We start from the raw sequence: 18,064 nt of genomic DNA on the forward strand, positions 1-18,064 counted from the left end.
TCTTCTTCTCACGTTCCTAGTGACAATGGAGTTAAAAACAGGCAGTAGAGGTTAGATAAAGACACATTTAAAGCTGTGTATTAATCCTTACAAGGAGGAATTATGATTAGAGATGAGTCTTGTAATTGTTTTAGAATATGTAGCAGGTGACTCTGGGAATTTAACAAGTGGACTTGAGGATGTATATGCCAACAAGATGGTCAGTATGTATCTCAGAGCTTGATTAAACTGTTAAACCGTGTGTTTTTATTCAAACATTTATATAAATGTATTTTTCCCGTTAAAAAAATGTTTTCTAATGGATGAGAAAATGTTTCTGATGTTGAAAATTCAAACAGGCAACTTTTCCCCACCAAGACCTTGTGATCACTTTTACTTTTAATGTTAGAATTTCCAGATAAAAATAGAGTAGAATTAAAACAATACAAATGTTTTGACAACAACATGCGTGAGTATTAAATATTTGAGTTCTTCATCGTTAAAAACTAAGCACTGAGTCAAGGGAGGGTTTGAAGACATAAATTCTTGTATTAGGAAGGGAAATCACTCAGATGCAAAGTTTGTTAAAATATGTATAACTTCAAAATACTAACAGTTTGAACTGCTGTACATATAATTTCTGAGGATTTTATTATTCTGTTCATCATCTTATATTTTTACTCAGAAATAAATAAAAGTCTGAAGACAAGCACAAATTCACAGAAGTAAGAAACTCCTTCTGTTGAAGCTGCTGCTTCTTTGTACTTATTTATAAAACACCTCAGATTTGATATTCAGGTTATTTGCTGATATTTCGTTTCATTTGGACACAAGCATGTTTTTAGATCCAAAATGAAAATTTTAGAATGTCAGTAAACTTACAGTAATTTGAGTTGAAGCTGAAACATCAGCTTTCAGATGAGCCAGAGAAATCCTGTAAGCAGATCTTTAACTGCAGGATTTTTATCTTAAATTAGGTTTTTAACTTAAATACAGATTTTTTTTAATGTCACATTTAAATAAGCTTTCAATTTTTCATTAAAAAGAATTACTTAAACAAACATCTCTGCAGCTGGCTGTACACACTCACTTAACACACCTGTGATTTTCCCTCTACAGCACAAATGCTCATGGAAAACAATTAATTTATTACATTTAATACAGCAAGTAAGTTATTCCTGCAGCATTTATTTCAATGATTCAAATTGACCTGAAATTAATTGTAAAAATACATGAAAAAAACAAATTATTTAAAAAACATTTTTTTAGAAAACATAAAAACTGTTCAAGGTTTCCTTTAAAATGCAGTATTTAGAAAGACAGCTTCATTTTCAGCTGATTTAGACTTTATAAATGATATTAAAGAGATAAATTGTTGTTGTTTTTTTTTTCAATTTAATGTGTTTTATAAATTCTGTGAGGCATGTCTGAGACCTCTCCCGTGAGTGCAGCCTGTATTATTCACACTGTGTGAATCAGCTGAACATCATCAAGTCTTGAGTCAAAATTTAATTTCATGTTTTTGTAACCACTTCTCTCTTTTTAGGACTTTGCCACCCGAGCAAAAGTAGCCGTGCAGAAACTCATCCAGAGGGTGGGCTTCTTTGGAATTTTAGCCTGTGCTTCTGTAAGTCAAATCACACATTACTCTTTCACTTGTACATGAATATTATCAGCCACACTGTTAGCTGATTTTAGTTTTATTCATAATTTAATGAATATCAGTGACATTCAACAGGTGAATTTTAACACAGATGTCATGTTTATCAAAAAGTAAAATCTTCATTAAGAAGCTGTATTTGTTTTATGTCCTGAACTTTCTCTGGCTGATTTTATTCGTACTTCTCGGTTAAACTCTCACAAAATCAAGTCTCATGTTTTCTGTTGTGTTTCTCCAGATTCCAAACCCCTTATTTGACCTGGCAGGGATAACATGCGGACATTTTTTGGTTCCCTTTTGGACTTTTTTTGGCGCAACACTCATTGGAAAAGCAGTCATCAAAATGCACATTCAGGTGAGCACTGTTTTATAATATTCATACATAATAGATGATGCCTAAGTCAGGACTACACAGAAGAGTTATGTGCTGTGTCTGAGAGATCTGCACTTATCTCTCATCTTTTAGACTGCAGACAGACAGCTCAACTCTTTTGTGCCAAACTTTGAAATTAGCATACATCTACATACAAGGGAAGAAGTGTGTTAGATAATGAATACAGTAATGCACAGCATCTACAGCACTACTTAACTCAGCTGGTAGTGAGGAGGCCATTTTGTGCAGCCAAAGTAGGGGGAGTCAACCATTTTGTGATTGCAGCTGCAGCACCCCCAGTAGCTTCAGTGTACAGTAGACGAGTCAGACTGAAGCAGATTGAGAATTTATAGGAAAAATACATCCTAAACCCTGCAGAGGAAAATGCTGTTAGGAGACTTGGCATGGCTAATGTTTTTTCTAATCCTGGAAAATCCTCAATTTGAGTCCAGGAATTTGCAGTATGTGTGTGATTACCGTCAGGGGCTCAACTTTCTGTTCTCTATGCAAACGCTGGAGTTTTCTCATTGTGACTCAAAAACAAAGGGTTAAAAGCAGCATTTTTTTCACTCTGCCTCATTCCTTATCATACGCAGAACTCTTTGAGCACCAGCACCCAATGTGAGGGAAAAGGTGGTGGTCCCGGGTGGGTTGAAAGTAGCGAGTGAGAGGGAAAGCAGATAAACATTGTCTGTGGGAGGGTGATGGAGAAAGAGAAGGGGGAAAAGTGAGAGGCACGGGGTGGGGGTTGCATGCATGGCAGGCACAATCACACACACAGTACCAGATTACACCCAGGGGTCCCAGGGGCCCCCACTGACAGAGGTGTGTCCCTCTCTGTCTTACAGAAAGAAAGACTTCACTGGGCTCTCTGGCATGTTTGGGGGGCCCTGATCCCCCTGGTGTAGCTGCTTGGTTTCATTCTCTTCAAGCTTTAAATGCAAATGATTCTGTCATTATTCAGTGTGTGGGCAGAAAACTCAAAGTTTTTGAAGAGTAGGTGACGTTCTCCCTCATGGGCCCGGGAGGGAACAAAAGGGGATTTCGACTCTTCTGTTGTGTTTCAAAGCTGCTTTTTGATCTGGGTTCATACCTGCGCGTTAGGTGTGTTCTCAGCAGCAGTCTCCAAGGAGAGGCTTCTTTTTTTCCTGCTTCCTTTCATGCTCGTTTAGCGTCATGCTTTAATGTAAGCCAGTGAATGGAGAATGTCAGGGCCTTTGTGACGCAGCAGGTCACTAGAGAATGAGGGTTTATGTCATGCAGACACACGTGAGAAAGGAGGACAGAAAGGGTTGTGAGGTGTGGCAGAGGATGAGCACTTTGCACAGAGTATGAAGTTGTTACGGCCTTACACATTAAGAGAAGGATGCTCTCACTTCCATTTTACCTCCAATCCCCTCCAGGTTCTTGTTAATGTTCTTTCAGGCTCTGATGTAATGCTTCCCTCTTTGTAAGTGTGTGTTGCTGTGTGTTCTGTGCTCTCATCAGCATTATCAGTTATCTGAAATCAGCGAGTCATTATCATGTCACCGTCAGTTTCCCAGCAGACACACTTAATCTTTCTTAGTCAGCTTTCCTGTCAGCCATCTTGCTGTCCCTTCCTTTTTTTTTTAGCGGAATGATGGATCTCTTGTCAGAGTCTGTTTAGGAGATGTGGGCGCTCAAAATTCACGTTCAAGTGCATCGTTCCCAAACGTGTTCCTCAAGTTGCCGTTGAAATGTCGCTGTGGGGGGGATCTACTTACAGTACCGCCTTGTGTTTATTTTCTGAGAGGCACAGAAATAGTAGGACTGCAAATGTCAACGTTTTTTTTTTTTTTCTATGCTTGCACATGTCAATTATAAGTTTGGTTATTTTTGTGACAACACTGTGACTGCGTGTCTTTCTGTTCATTGTGTCTAACCTTCAGTGAGCCTCTGAGGCTTAAGACCCAGTTTGGAGAAGTAATTATTGGGAGACATCCAGATGACAATGCATGTATGACCTAGATGACATGTTATGCAACTTTACAATGAACACTGTAACAAAGAGCGCTGTCACATGTGATTAAAAGTGTTGGGGTGTCTTGGTGCTGAGTTATCTTCAGTGTAGTCATTTGAAGGTGTTGTGCTGGCGTGGCTGTCACAGTTATTTTACTCACTCAAAGCGCCGTTTGTTGCTCTATGATTATTTCCTTTTAAAGTTCCACACTTGAGTTGTCTTTTACTGTGTTGAAAGTGTTTGATTTTCTAAACGGTTGTTGCATTTAAACCTCTTACCTGTATCAGAATGCCATGATGCAAGATTGTCTGTCACTCAATCAGGACTGCACCTTCAGGGTCGTTACAACGATGATCAGAAGGTGTTTCAGTGTGTACATTTTCTGAAAAGTGCTGATTTGACAGTTCCTTTGTGTTTTAAACTCTCAGCACTGTCTGCCATAGGCATGGATGCTCCCACAAATCTGTCACGGCATATAATCACACACTGGGACACCAGTATAACACCAGTTCAGGCTTCAATGTGTAAGATCAAAGACAGTGATAGCAGAACTTTGTTCTTCTGCTGTAACATAGTTGCAGTGTAGAAGAGGCTTATGTCTACCAGCTGCTTTTTATGGGCTAAGCAAAATCTGAATTTACAACGCGTCTCTCCCATAGACTGTATAAAATATGAGCATAGTATCCGTGATGTCACCCATCTGTTCCTGAGCGCTGTTTAGAAGCCAATCGACGGCGGCAGCCATATTGGAAATGCAGAACTCACCCAGGCAGAGTGTGATGTAGTGTGAGCCTCCTAGCCAACAGCTATGTGTTCCCGACCGGGAGTCACGTCAGTCACGTCCTTATTTGGGCAAAAACTCATAATCTTAATATCTTCTGAACCGTCACATTAGAAAAAAATTCACCCCCGTTCAGTGTGTCCCATTAGAGAGATTAGCTACGTAGAGCCAAGCCGTTTTTTGGACCAGGCTGTAAACATGTTTATTAATGCTGCAAAGATCGTCTTTTTTGAATTGGTGTCTATGTGGTTTTCGGTGTTTCTGCAGCCAGCCTCAAGTGGATTCTCCATGTATTGCAGTTTATAACATTCCGCATGGGCTTCATAGTTTGAGACAGGAGGTTGCCGCTTGCTCTCTCCTGAATCCTTCTGACAATCTTTAAAAAAATAAACCAATCAGTAAATTTTTTTTATGACTTTCAATAACATATTTTTTTATTTTACAAAAGTAAAACAGCAGTAATATATGGCACACATCTGTTTGTTACAAATAATCCCTACCCCCACCCATACACAAAACCTTAACCAAGAGGGTTCAGCAGGTGCTATTTTCTACAGTGACTTAGCATATAAAAGAACTTAAAAATAATAAGATCCAATTGACGTAAAAATAAAAAACAATACAAAACCACTTCTAATTTTCACACTTGATCTTCATTCTAGCCTGTTAATCCCATCAAGATACACGCCCCACTTCAGAAGATATTTTTCTGTTCTGTCCTGCATCCTATAAGACATCCTTTCGTATGCACCTACTGTGCCCAGTTCGGAAAAGGAGGTTCTCTCTGAGTTTTCTTTTAATATAAAAAGAATTAATCCCAGTCTCATAAATCAGACAATACTGAGGTACCTACTACTGCCCTTTACTTTCACCTATAATGAGATGTATTACTAAAAACAAAAAGAAGTCTCACAAACAATCTGAGATCTTTTCACCAGAGTCAAACACACTAAGTTTCCCGATGTGATTTATCCCTTTCATATTCTCGATGTTTGAATAAAGACAAATATTGAGATCCTGGATGACATTTGAGTAATGCTCCATCATTACACAAAGTGGAAAACTCTAGATGTCTCATGTATCACTTGATACACGTTTCCCTGTAATTTCAGCAGTATATATTTAGTATGCTTGGAGACAGTTGCATCTGGACTTGAATTTAGAAAAAAGGCTCTGCGGGTTCAAATAATCCTTTTCTGCACAAGTCTTGTAATGAAGGCCCCCGGTTAATAGCCTGTTATGATGAGCTTTTCTAATGCCATGCTGAAGGTCAGCTCCATTTCACCGGGTCAAACTGCATTGAAAGCGGCCGAAATAGATACTTGTTTATAAGAACACGGTGATGTTCAAACACTGCAAAGGGCAAGTAAAGGCACAATCTGCTAAATTTCTGGTTACATGTTCAACGACTCGAGGCAGATGTGATCCAAAATGGCTGCCAGTCGCCTATCTGTCCCTTCTGGCTTGGTGACTAAGCAGGAACAAGGTTGGACAGGAGCCAGCTTCCTGGCCCCCTACACAGCAATGACACATCTCCTTTGATTTCTACACACACACACACACACACACACACACACACACACACACACACACACAAACACACACACCCGCACCCACACACACACACTGAGCCAGTGTGAAATGCTGACCTAGTGCACTGTGTTGGTCGTGTGTCATACATCTCAGGTCTTTCATTTCTGGCCCTCCATGACAAAAGCTGCTTTTAGATCAAACCGCCCTGGTGGTGCAATGCATGGGCATAATTGACAGGGTGTGTGTGTGTGTGTGGGTGTTTAGGAATTACTGATCAAACTATGATGCACGTACTGCGATGTTCTGAACCCCAGCAGTGACCTCACGGTTCAGTTACTGACTCGCTTTCTTTCTGTGTGTGTGTGTTTCTTTGTCATCCAGAAACTGTTTGTGATCGTCACCTTCAGCAGGCACATAGTGGAGCAGATGGTCTCCCTCATCGGGTGAGTAAGCCTCAAACGGGTGTGTGTGCGTATTAGTGTGTGTCTATGTGTGTGTGTTTGCTCACCAAAAGTACCTCAGGGGGTGTTCAGCTAACACACATCAAAGGGTTAAAGTAGAACTTGACAGTTGAGGGGCCTTTGCATGGTGATGATGCATTCAGGTAATTTATGTCCATTGGGGTGAAGTGCACCTCCTCCTCTCCTCTTTGTGTGACTGTGCGAAAGGGAACATAGAGTCAAAGGAGACTTGAGGTCCAACATGCTGATGTTTGAAGATGACTTGTTGCTTGAAAAAGACCTTGAAACAGAGCTTTTGTCACTTTTTGTTCCTCTGTTGGCTCCCCGCTCTGCTGTTTTAGTCTCACATGGTGATTAATGTCTTGGATTTTTCCACTGGATGACTATGGGCATGAACATGTTCTGGCTGCTCCACAGGACAGGATGAACTCTTGTCTATCAGAGAAATCTCCTCGTGGTTGTCCCCCCTTTTTTACCAATCGTTTATTACACACCTGATCTTACGAGAAGCACAAGCCAAACTCCAGCCTCCTATGGTTTGGATAAAACGAGGCCTTCAGGTGTCAGGCCTCTCAGGTTGGGCGTGCTGATGATTATCAGACTGGAAAATTTTGGGAGGAAAGAAATAAGCAAGATTAAGTTTCTGCTGAGAGACATTTCACAAAGGAAACTTTTCTGTGTCAGTATTTGTTTACACCACGGGAAGAGAGTCGGGCTGTGCTCGAATCTGTGTTTTAGAAATTTAGAAATTCTCTTTGAAGAAGTCAGACACGTACTGGAGACAGAATCTTGTGAAAGCAGTAACGAATAAAAAGAATGAATAAAGATTGAAAGTAAAAAATACATCTACTCGCACCGCTCACTCTATCACTCACACAGGGACATATGAGGAGTATGAAGGGCCTTGGTGCTGGGTGAAGGTGCTGATGGGTGCCATGGTGGGTGTCCTTGTAGAGATGCCAGGCACTGCAGCTGGAAAGTGCCCTCCTCACACCTGCTGGTGGGAGTGCCGTATTTTACACACACACACACACACACACACACACACACACACACACGCACACACACACACACACTTTCATGCATGCACTGTAACAAGGCGATGAGATTGCATCAGCTCTTATCCTTGCTGATTGTGACTTTTGCACATCTGCAAATATGATTTAGGAAAACTTTGGTTGGAATCAGTCTCTAAGGAAGCTCCTGCTTCTCTTCTCTGAGCATATTCTTTTATAAATGGTTCTTCATTATTGATTTATCATAGAAAAATCTGTTACATCTGACGCAAAATCAACAAAGATTATGAAGTCAGAACCTCGTTAGAAATTGAAAGACTTCTTCTAAACTCTGAGTATATGCGGTTGTGAAAGGCCTGCCTCGCAGTCAGTCACTGTTCATTGAGCTGCAGACTCAGACTGAAACATCTCCACAGGTTTCATTCTGACTTGCAGCCCGCTTCTTCTAAAAAGGAAGTTTCCCTTACAACTCTAACCGTTAGCTTCCTTCCTCTCTGAGGCCTCTCTACATTCACCCCTCTCTCTCTCTCTGTGAGCCTCTCTCTCACTCTCACACTCAGTCACACGCCACCTTATGAATGGGTGACAGCCTCAGTTTGAGGCCTTCAGGGCCGACTGACCGCAGTGTCAGTGTTAACTACGCAGGTGCTTGAAAATACATTTTCACCTTTTTACACTCTTTAAATACTGGCACCTGCAGGTCCCCACCTACTGTGCATACGTGCATGCATGCAAGCACACACTCACACACACACACACACGCGCACACACACACACACACACACACACACACACACACACACACACACACACACACACACACACGCACACACACACACACACGCACACACGCACAAATGCCTGTAACTACACATTTTTTCTCACTAAGCCATAAAGCTTTTACAAAATTTTCGGTGAAGGATTTTAAATCCATCTATGATTATAATTGCACTTTGACCTTTTTTAATCAGATTGTTTGAGAATTTGGAAACTTATTTTTTTTAATCCTGGTTTAGAACCGTGCCCGCAAGAAATGTTTGGTAATGTACTTGAACATTTTAACAGCAGTTATTCAGCAGTCGTGTGGTATGATTGGTGTTTCTGATGATCTTGAGTGAAAAGTTTAAGCACATGGCGCGTTATTATTTTCCCTTTTCTTTTCTCTGGTGGTTTCTGCCTTTTTATATATATATTTTTTTTTTATATTTTATTTGTAACTTTTGTAATGCAACAAGGCAAAACAAATACAGTCAAACAGGGGCTCAGACATGTGAAATGAAATAAAATAAAATTCATACTATGAAAAATAAAAAACAGACAAATAAATTAATAGAAAACACGTGAAATAAACAAATAGCAAAATAAACAAAGATAAGTAATAGAATAAATAGAAATACATATATACACATAAACACACATATGCACACACATGCATACGTATGCATACACATACATACACACATAAATAATGTAGAGAGATAGCAGAGAGAGAAAAAAACAAAAAACATAAAAAGACCATACAAAGCTGCCAATTAAGATGCCTACGCTGGAGTGCTATGCGTCAAGTCTGCATATATAAAGAAATACTCCACTTTCATCACCTGCCTTTTTATTTTTTACAAACCTCCGTTCTGGAGGAAGAAACTAACTAAGGGCACAAATTGTGACTTTGTTGTTTAATCTAATTATTTCCACTCAGATTGTTTCAGTTTGTTTGGCTCTGTGTTCACGTTCTGTAAATGGAGGGCGCAGTTTTGCTCTCTGTGGGTGACTGAAGTGACCGTTGGACTTTGGCTGTAGTGATTTCATTCTTCAATGACATGACATAATACAACTCTAACGTAGTGAACTTCCTGCTCTTTGCCTGTCAGGTGAGCTAGCTGTCACACTAATATACACACACACACACACACACACACACACACACACACAGACTTTCCCATAATCTTTAAATTTCAGAAATTTACAAAACTTCAACTGTAATCTTAAACATATTGTTTTCTGTTTTCAGTTACTTTTATAATTATGAGTTTAAAAGTTATGAAGTCATTCATTTTTATATATTTATTTATTTTTCATTCATTTAATTTAAGTGAGTGTTTTTTTAAGTGAACACTTTTTTAGGTTTTCTTGACAAAACATACAGCTATCACTTTGAGAACTCTTTGTTTAAAACTTAATGATAGATTAACCTGTTGACCCTGAGTCAAATGTTATAGTGTGAACTCTAAAATATATATATATTTTTGAATCCCTCAAACTTGATTTCCTTTGGTGATTGGTTTGTGTGTGTTTTGTGTTTGTATATGTGCTTTTTACTTTATCCAAGCCATGCATATCTAAGTAGCACACACGTACACTTCCTACTTTAGACATGACAATGGAAAGATTGTTATTTAAGGGAAGTTTGATTGACGCTTCATTTAATGAAAGCAGGCATATTTTCTCAGTCACTCAGCAGGGAGTGTTCATGAATTCTTCTGAAGTTTCATTGAGAAAATATTTTGTATTGCAACACTGTAACGTTTAAGAAATAGTTGTGTGGCAAACAGAGTCGTGCATCATGGCACAGTCATGTTGTGTATTACTTAATTCATTTGATAAATGAGTTAATGTCCGAATGGGCCTTTCTAAAGGACATTTCTAAAAAGTCATCAGAAGTTTAAATCAGGAGTGTGTTTTTTCTGTGAATGACAAATGGAAAACTGCGTGTTGGAGTTGAGCTGTTTGGATTTGAGGCTTTAACGTCACAAGGCTCTAAAACTGTCAACAGCCATTTTCATCACCTCTGTTAACAAAAATGACCAACTCCAGCGTTCTTTTACTAGCTGGAAATAAAACTTTGAGAATATTCAAAGGCACTTTTTTAGAACATGTTGGACATAAGTGACTTAAGATTTCCATTATACATTTATGACTGTCTGATGTTCCTTTTAGAGCTTGATGTAAAAAGTTTCAGAGGGAAAATAAGTTCTGTCTTTTAACACTCAATAACTGAAATGTTGTGTTCTGTATTTTCAGCACGTTTTTCAGGGATAAAAAATGTGTTGGACATTTGAAACTTGACTTCTTCATGTGTAACAGATTTTTATATCTCTGGCAGATGAGTTTCACTCTTGTTTTCCTGCCATGCAAAGCATTCAAAGTTAAATCCATAAACTTCTGTTGGCTCTAGTTAGATAATAACAAAGATAATTAAGCTTTGAACTGCCAGGAAGTCACAATAAAACCTTCCTCAGAGGCCTTTTGGCCTGATAAGAAAATTTGATAAGCTGTGTGTGATCAGACTTGTTAGCTTTCCTATGTCCTGTGACTAATGTACAGATGTACTGCTCTTCAGGGCCAGCGGTGCGTGTACAGTCACTGTTTAGGTTTGCAGAAAAATCTGCAAACTCAGTCTGAACGAGGCTTTGATCAAGATCTGAATCATTCGTATGTCAAGAGGTTTCATGCTGTTATTTGCTGTAAGAAAGTGCTCATTTTGCACTTTTTCACCTTTAGTCACAAAAATCCCTGCACTGGCTTTAACGTTGAGAGTTTAGAGATTTGATCAAAATAGATAACCAACCTTTTACAGTTTTTTTAGAAATGAATGTACTGTTCTACCTATGCAATGAAACTTAATCTTTTCAGTTCCATTATATCATGCTAATGTATAATGTGACTTTCCCCCTTTTAAAGGGTAATTCCATAAAAATATGAGGATCTTAGACAGTCATTTATGACATTTATTGTGTTGTCTCAACAAGTACAAATACTTACACAACACACAACACTGAACAGCTATATGTACTGTTTAATTTCATCTTATATTGTATATACTGACACCTTTTTACTTTACCCCCTAGATTTAAACACAAATGACATTCAGCTTTAACCCTCCTGTTATGTTCGTTTCTTAGGGACAGCAATAATGTTCCTGGGTTAACTTGACCCGGGGCATTTTTAATGATCCAACGGTGTCAGAACCCAACAACATCCCCATAAACATTTCAATATTTAGTGCAATGGTGTTCTTCAATTCTCACAGATCATGGTTCATTGAGGATAACTCACTCGTTTTTCATGAAAATTCATGTTAAAAACTTTTTTTGATGTACATTGAAAAGCCCTAAATATAAATACAATAGATTTACATGACATAGATTTTTGTTACTTTTATTTTACATTTTAAATTTTGCTTTTATCCTGTAGTGATGTTGATAAATTAACAAGACACACCTTCTGTCACATGCAGCCCAGATTTTTATGCTGCATTTAGCTGGTTTGGAAGGCATATAAGATAAAATAAGATACTCCTTTATTCGTCCTACAACGGTAATATTCATGGAATTACAGCAGTAAACAAGAAGGTGTGCAGTGCAAGAATTTCAACAAGAATATATATAGAAAAAAAAATGTCCATCAGAGACGACAGCTTGGCTATAATTCTCCTGTCAGCCACCACCTCCAGGACTGAGCTGGCCTTCACCTTATATTACCTAAGATGGAAGGAACCTCTGAATACCACTACTAGCTTTTCATCCACTGTGACATTAGAAATGCAAAATAATACTTTTACAATTTTTTTTTTTTTTTTTAACTTTAAAATGGGTCAATTTGACCTGCAACATAACAGGAGGGTTAATCCATTTGTGGAGAATCATTGATAATTCAGCATCCCTGTGTGATGCCTTCTCCACATAGACCAATCCCCATTAAATAGATGATACTTAAAAAAAGATGGTAGCTTTACATATCAGTCCATGCACATCACAGACAACAGACATATCATGACAAAATCAACATAATATAAAAACAACTTGATATCTATGATCAGGGAGAAGCTTGTAGTGGCATGGGTGGAAGTGAATCCGCAGATGTTACTTAAGCTGGAAGATTATTGTCAGGATTAGAGCACTAACATTCTTTATGCAACTAATGTTCTCATTCTGCAATATTAATTTCAGACATTAAAGTGATTTTCATTTATTCAAGGTGACTGGTTTAAATGTAATATTCTACAAAGTGGGGCTCAGTTAATATTAACAGAGGTGATGGAAACGTCCCTCAGATGGTTTCTTTTGTGTACCTTTACTTGTCAAATAAGGTGCCAACTCAATTCAATGCTCATGTTATACTCTTGAATTTGAATGCAGGTCAATAATCCTGTAGGGCTTCAGACACAAAACAAGCCCCTGCTCATGTCCCTCATTTACCTTCAGAGCAGCAGATCTATCTTTTTCTGTGCTCAGTCCTCCCTGTCCTCCTCTCTCTTATCTCAGCTGGGGTTTCATCAGCTAGTGAGGAGGTGATCTACAGCAGGAAAAGCTTTAGAATCAACTGTTGCATGCAGTAATGGAACAGGGAGCTTTCCTGTGTTTGACACGCTGTCTGGACCTCCAGTCTCCCTGTTTGATCTGCTGTGAGTCGCTTAATTTAGACTAGATTCCAAGCTCTGATTCAGGCCACTTTCTCAGCCGCTACATGTGATGACATGTGAACAGGAAAAAATAGATTTCTTCCGCTAATTATGAAAACAGCTCTTGTGATGAGGCCTGCTGGGCTGCTTTGGTGAATCACCTTCTGCAGGACTCCTGTGTGTTTACACCTTTTCTGTGGCAACTGTGGTGGACTTTCTGTTGATGTCTGGGATTGAACTAAGTTTGAGATGTGTTACGGTGCTGATTGTGTTTGTGAGAATGTGGAAAAGAGAACAGAAGAGGAGAGAAACTGAAGGCCTCATCATCTGATGGTACCCCGTCAGTTGTTTCAAATTAATCTGATCAGATTTCAGCTGATAGGTTGATCAAATCTGGGAAATGGTTTGTTCAAAAGAAAAAAAAGATCCTGTATTAGGGCATGTAATCCACTTTGGTTTTTTGATCAGGATAAAAAAAAAATTATATAATGTATTATACTTCTGTTTTCATGTATTTTAATTTGGATGTGAACTAACATTAAACTGTTTATATAAAAACAGACAAAGAAGATCTGGGTCACCTGCAAATAATTTTATAACAGTGAAGTCAAAACAAAATAAAGGCGTTGGTTGTATACATTTAAAAACTCAACTATCTGTCAAACAAAATTTTCTGAATTTATAGTTTTTATTAATTCATATTTGAGCCATGGCAGTGTGGAAATGACTCTAAACGGCACTGTAGGAGTCCAGAGGACCTTTGAACAACGTTTGTAAGATTCTATTTTATTTTGGACAACCAAGTCTGGGTCGAGTCAGATTTAAATGAAAGGCATCCTGTTTTGTTTAGTTTTTTTATTATTTATTTATTTGATTGATTCACTGTGAGACTTGAGTAGGACAAGCCGTTAAAAAGTCATTCAAATGAAAGAGGTCTGTCTGTCTGTTTCTGTCATTGTGCTTTTTTGTCTCTTCAAATGAACACCTTTGAAGCAACAACCTGTTGCCTGTAGTTCAGGTTGGTCTGTTCAAAACACAAAATTCAGTCCATTTAGGGCGATCATCTCTAATATTTGTTGAAAATCATTATAAGTAAATTGATAAACTAATACTAGACAAGATCAGATTTCCAAATCCAGATTATTCTGATCTAGATTAAATTATTTAAACAACTGGGCCCTGGCTTTGCAGCCTTACTTTAAATCACTGTCACAATAATCCATCATGATCAAGTTTGCCACTCTCTCTGTCTTGTATTGAGCTTGACAAATCCTTCGGACTTGTGTATCAGAGGAGGGACTATCACTGTCAGGATCTCAGGGAGAAAGCCATTGAGGTGCAGAGAGGAAGACTCTAGACCTGAAAAGGTTTTCCAGTAGGAACTGGTGTGCTGGGGTTTGGGGGGGGGGGGGGGGGGGGGGGGGGGACACCCCTGTACTTCTACATGAGATACATGCATTTCCATGAGAGGCCTTCTCTGAGGCGGGAGTCCATTAACAGCACAATGGGTCTGCAGATGGCTGTTCCTGCCACACAAGACTAACACCGCAGGCAGCCCCACCCAGAGGGAGGCCAGGGGAGAGTCACAGGGCAGGGCAGGGCAGCCAGGAGTGTATGAGCAGTTCACTGGATCATAACTTTACACATTACAGTCAACACAATGGGAGAAAAGATACATGACATTTGATTTAATTCCCTTGAAATATACCCAGAGCTGCAACTCTTCGTCAGTTAATTAGTCAATTAATCTTGCTGGATTTGACATCTTACTACATTTTCTACATTTATGATATAAACAGGAATAATTAAACAAAGTCAGATTACACCCAAAGTACTTTAAAAGTTTTAAAGTGGTTCCTATTGATGTTTCAATTCTGTGCATGTGAGATACTTTTCTATATTATTATCCTGGTTAAACCTCATTTTATATATATATATATATATGTATATATATATATATATATATATATATATATATATATATATATATATATATATTGGTTAATTATTTATTTATTTCAACTCTGATGTATTCACAGTAGATAAAATAAGCAGCTTTTGGTATTGTAAATCCCAAAAGTACTGATGGAAATACATTAAAATGCACAAACCACAGTACAACAACGCCCCCCTGACCCATACGCCCTGTTACACTACATTGAGCTAAAAATAGTACAGCTCTGAAGTTCAGAAACCAACCCTTTATTTGTTGATCTTGGAACCTGCATGGTTCTGATCTCAGTTTGTAAAGAGCTCCACAGTTCACTGTTCTTAATTGAGAGAGCGTAGTGTTCGAATGAACATCTGCAGTGTCACAGTGTTTTTTCTCAGATAAGCTCTCTCTTGTTTTCTTCAACTATTTGAAGGAAGACATAACTGAGTAAACAGATCTAAAAGCAGAGCAAATAAAAACTTTGTGACTGTAGGTGGTGATGCCTGAGCCCCTAGCTTCTTACATCATGACAAAATCAGAAAAATTAATGCATGTACAAGTGACAAAACTAGCTAATTCATTTGAAACAAAGTTTGTCTTAACTATTACACTTAAATCCCTATTTGTTGCTTGTCTGATTATTATTAACCTGTCCCCTGCCTTAGTCGCCATAGGATATTATTTTAACAAGGCTCTTGCGTCACAACAGGAGTAGGTGCTAATCATTAAACATTTGAGCTCTGCTGAATATCGAGACAAAATAAATGTATGTAACTTTTAAGAGCGCTGTCAGTAAATCCTGCTATTAATGTCATACACATCTGAAAAACTTCACTTGTATTTCTGTTTCTATTGTCCAACTCCCTGAATTCAAAGTTGCATATACTTATGTGCAAGCACAGGTAATTTCAACCTTGCAACAATGCAAGAAAAAAAAGTGTTAAAAAATCCCTCTAACACCCAGGGAGATACAAAAAAAACAGCATAAGGAGCTTAATTTCTATCTGTACAATATTACCATATGAGTTTGTAAATAAAATATTATTTGAAAATGCTATATCCCCCTTCCCCCAGCACTATACAGCAGCCTCAGTAAAACATATAGCACTTATGTGGAAGTTGAGCAGCATGTTGTGGCTTTTCACAGGTATGTAGACTTTGTGGTTGTCTGAGCAGTTTGTCACAGTATAGATAAACCACTTAGTTTCCATACAGTTCAATGTTCACTACTTACACATAAAGACACACTGCAAAAGTCCCTCACATATCTCTTTGTTCTAAGTGGCTAACCTGCTGTGCTGGGGTTTATGACAGACATTGTATTCATGGGACAGTCAAGCTTCAAACGACCTCAACATCTCATTTATTCCACTTGTCATTTACTCTTGTACTACAACCTTGTTCCTTTCATGTGTTTCTGCTACATGTTGTAGCATGGTAATTTCCCCCATTTAGGACTTAAAAAATACAGTGGGTGTGGTTATCAATGTCCCTTAAGAAACAGTATTACTACAGATTCTATGGACTAGTTAAACCTAATTTTACACTTCATTTTATTATTTTTGCTCAAAATGAGTCCTGGACCTTTTGTTAACCCTTTACATTAGAATGTGTCATTTAGAGAGTGATTATGAAATGTCCATTTCTTAAATGTTTAAATGCACACCTGCTTGTTTTAAAAAAGATTGAAAAAATGTGAACCTATCATTTTCATGTCATGTTCCTATTTAGCACTGGCCTCTAGGTCAGCCCACATTCTTCTGACCTTTAACTACCAGCCAACTCAAGGAAAGTCGGGTTGCTTGAGAAGTGAAATTGCTGAGAAACATGCAAATCAAACTATTCTGGGTTTTCACAGTAGTGCAGTTAAAAGTACTGGTGTTACTAAAGGAAAGAAAAGTCTGTTACTGCTTGTTTCCACTGAATTTAACTGATCCTAAGCAACCCCCCTTCCTTTAACTCATACTGAAACTAGGTTTGTGTGGTTTCAGACTGAATATGGGGTTGTCTGGGCTAAAGGTAAAAGTGGTGTGGTTCTTGGAGTAAAGTCAGTGAGCAGTGAAAATTGATTTAAATATTGTCTTTATCAAGACATAAGTCATTTTAAAACACATCGCACCATTTAGGGTCAAGATCTTATCCGTTTTTTTGGGGGGTCAATCAGGATCATCTTGAGTAACATTCAAAGAAGAAAAAAGATCACAATTCACTGCTTAAGTTAGTTAACATGAGATGATGACGCAAAAAGTAGCTGTACTTCAAAATATGTTGTAATAAATAGTAAATATTATTGAATGTCTGCCCCTTTATTCCTTTATTCAGATCCCCATTAGCTGCCACCAAGCGACAACCTCTGGTCGAAAATGTGAGTCAATGCGGAAGTGTTAAAAGCTGTAGTTCATCGAGGATCCGCTTTAGGCTGGCTCCGAAAGTAACGGAAGTCACAAACACATGAATGGGAAAAAGCTGATCTTTACAGCAGAAATAAACATGTTTACAGCCTGGTATAAAAGACGAGTGTAGTCTGAATAGCTAATTTCTCGATGTCCTCTCACTGTGAGGGGGGTGCATTTTTTTCTAACGCGGCAATTTTGAAGATATTGAGATTACTAGTCTTCCAATGAGAGACACAGCTGCCTGTGGGAACACTGTAGCTGTTGGCTAGGAGGCTCAAAGCCCGCCCCTTTACGTCACACTGGCTCGACAGAAGCAATATGGCTGCTGCTGCCGATTGGCTTCAAAACAGCGTTCAGAAACATATGGGTGACGTCACGGATACTACGTCCATATTTTATACAGTCCATGGCTGTCACCAATGCAGCAGCTACACTTCCTGGGGTCCACATAAAACAAACATAACATACAAGATATACATGAAATACAAAACTGAAAATGCAACAACCATGAAATACGAAAACAGAAAAATGCTACAAACAGAAAATACAA

At 38.4% G+C, this 18,064-nt stretch overlaps 1 protein-coding gene across 5 annotated transcripts in view; it reads left to right on the top strand.

Moving 5' to 3' along the window:
• LOC117813093 (vacuole membrane protein 1-like) overlaps nt 1-18,064 on the top strand; it is an 81,177-nt gene that overhangs the window by 48,357 nt on the left and 14,756 nt on the right. For 4 of the 5 annotated variants that reach the window (XM_034684169.1, XM_034684172.1, XM_034684171.1 and 1 more), the window contains 3 exons: nt 1,526-1,606; nt 1,878-1,994; nt 6,689-6,750. In XM_034684169.1, coding sequence (XP_034540060.1) covers nt 1,526-1,606; nt 1,878-1,994; nt 6,689-6,750 — 260 coding nt within the window. Of the gene's footprint in view, nt 1-1,525; nt 1,607-1,877; nt 1,995-6,688; nt 6,751-7,647; nt 7,731-18,064 lie in introns of those variants that run through there. The other variant, XM_034684173.1, reaches the window with a different exon arrangement.

Source organism: Notolabrus celidotus, chromosome 5, assembly GCF_009762535.1.
Source record: "Notolabrus celidotus isolate fNotCel1 chromosome 5, fNotCel1.pri, whole genome shotgun sequence".
Lineage (NCBI taxonomy): Eukaryota > Metazoa > Chordata > Actinopteri > Labriformes > Labridae > Notolabrus > Notolabrus celidotus.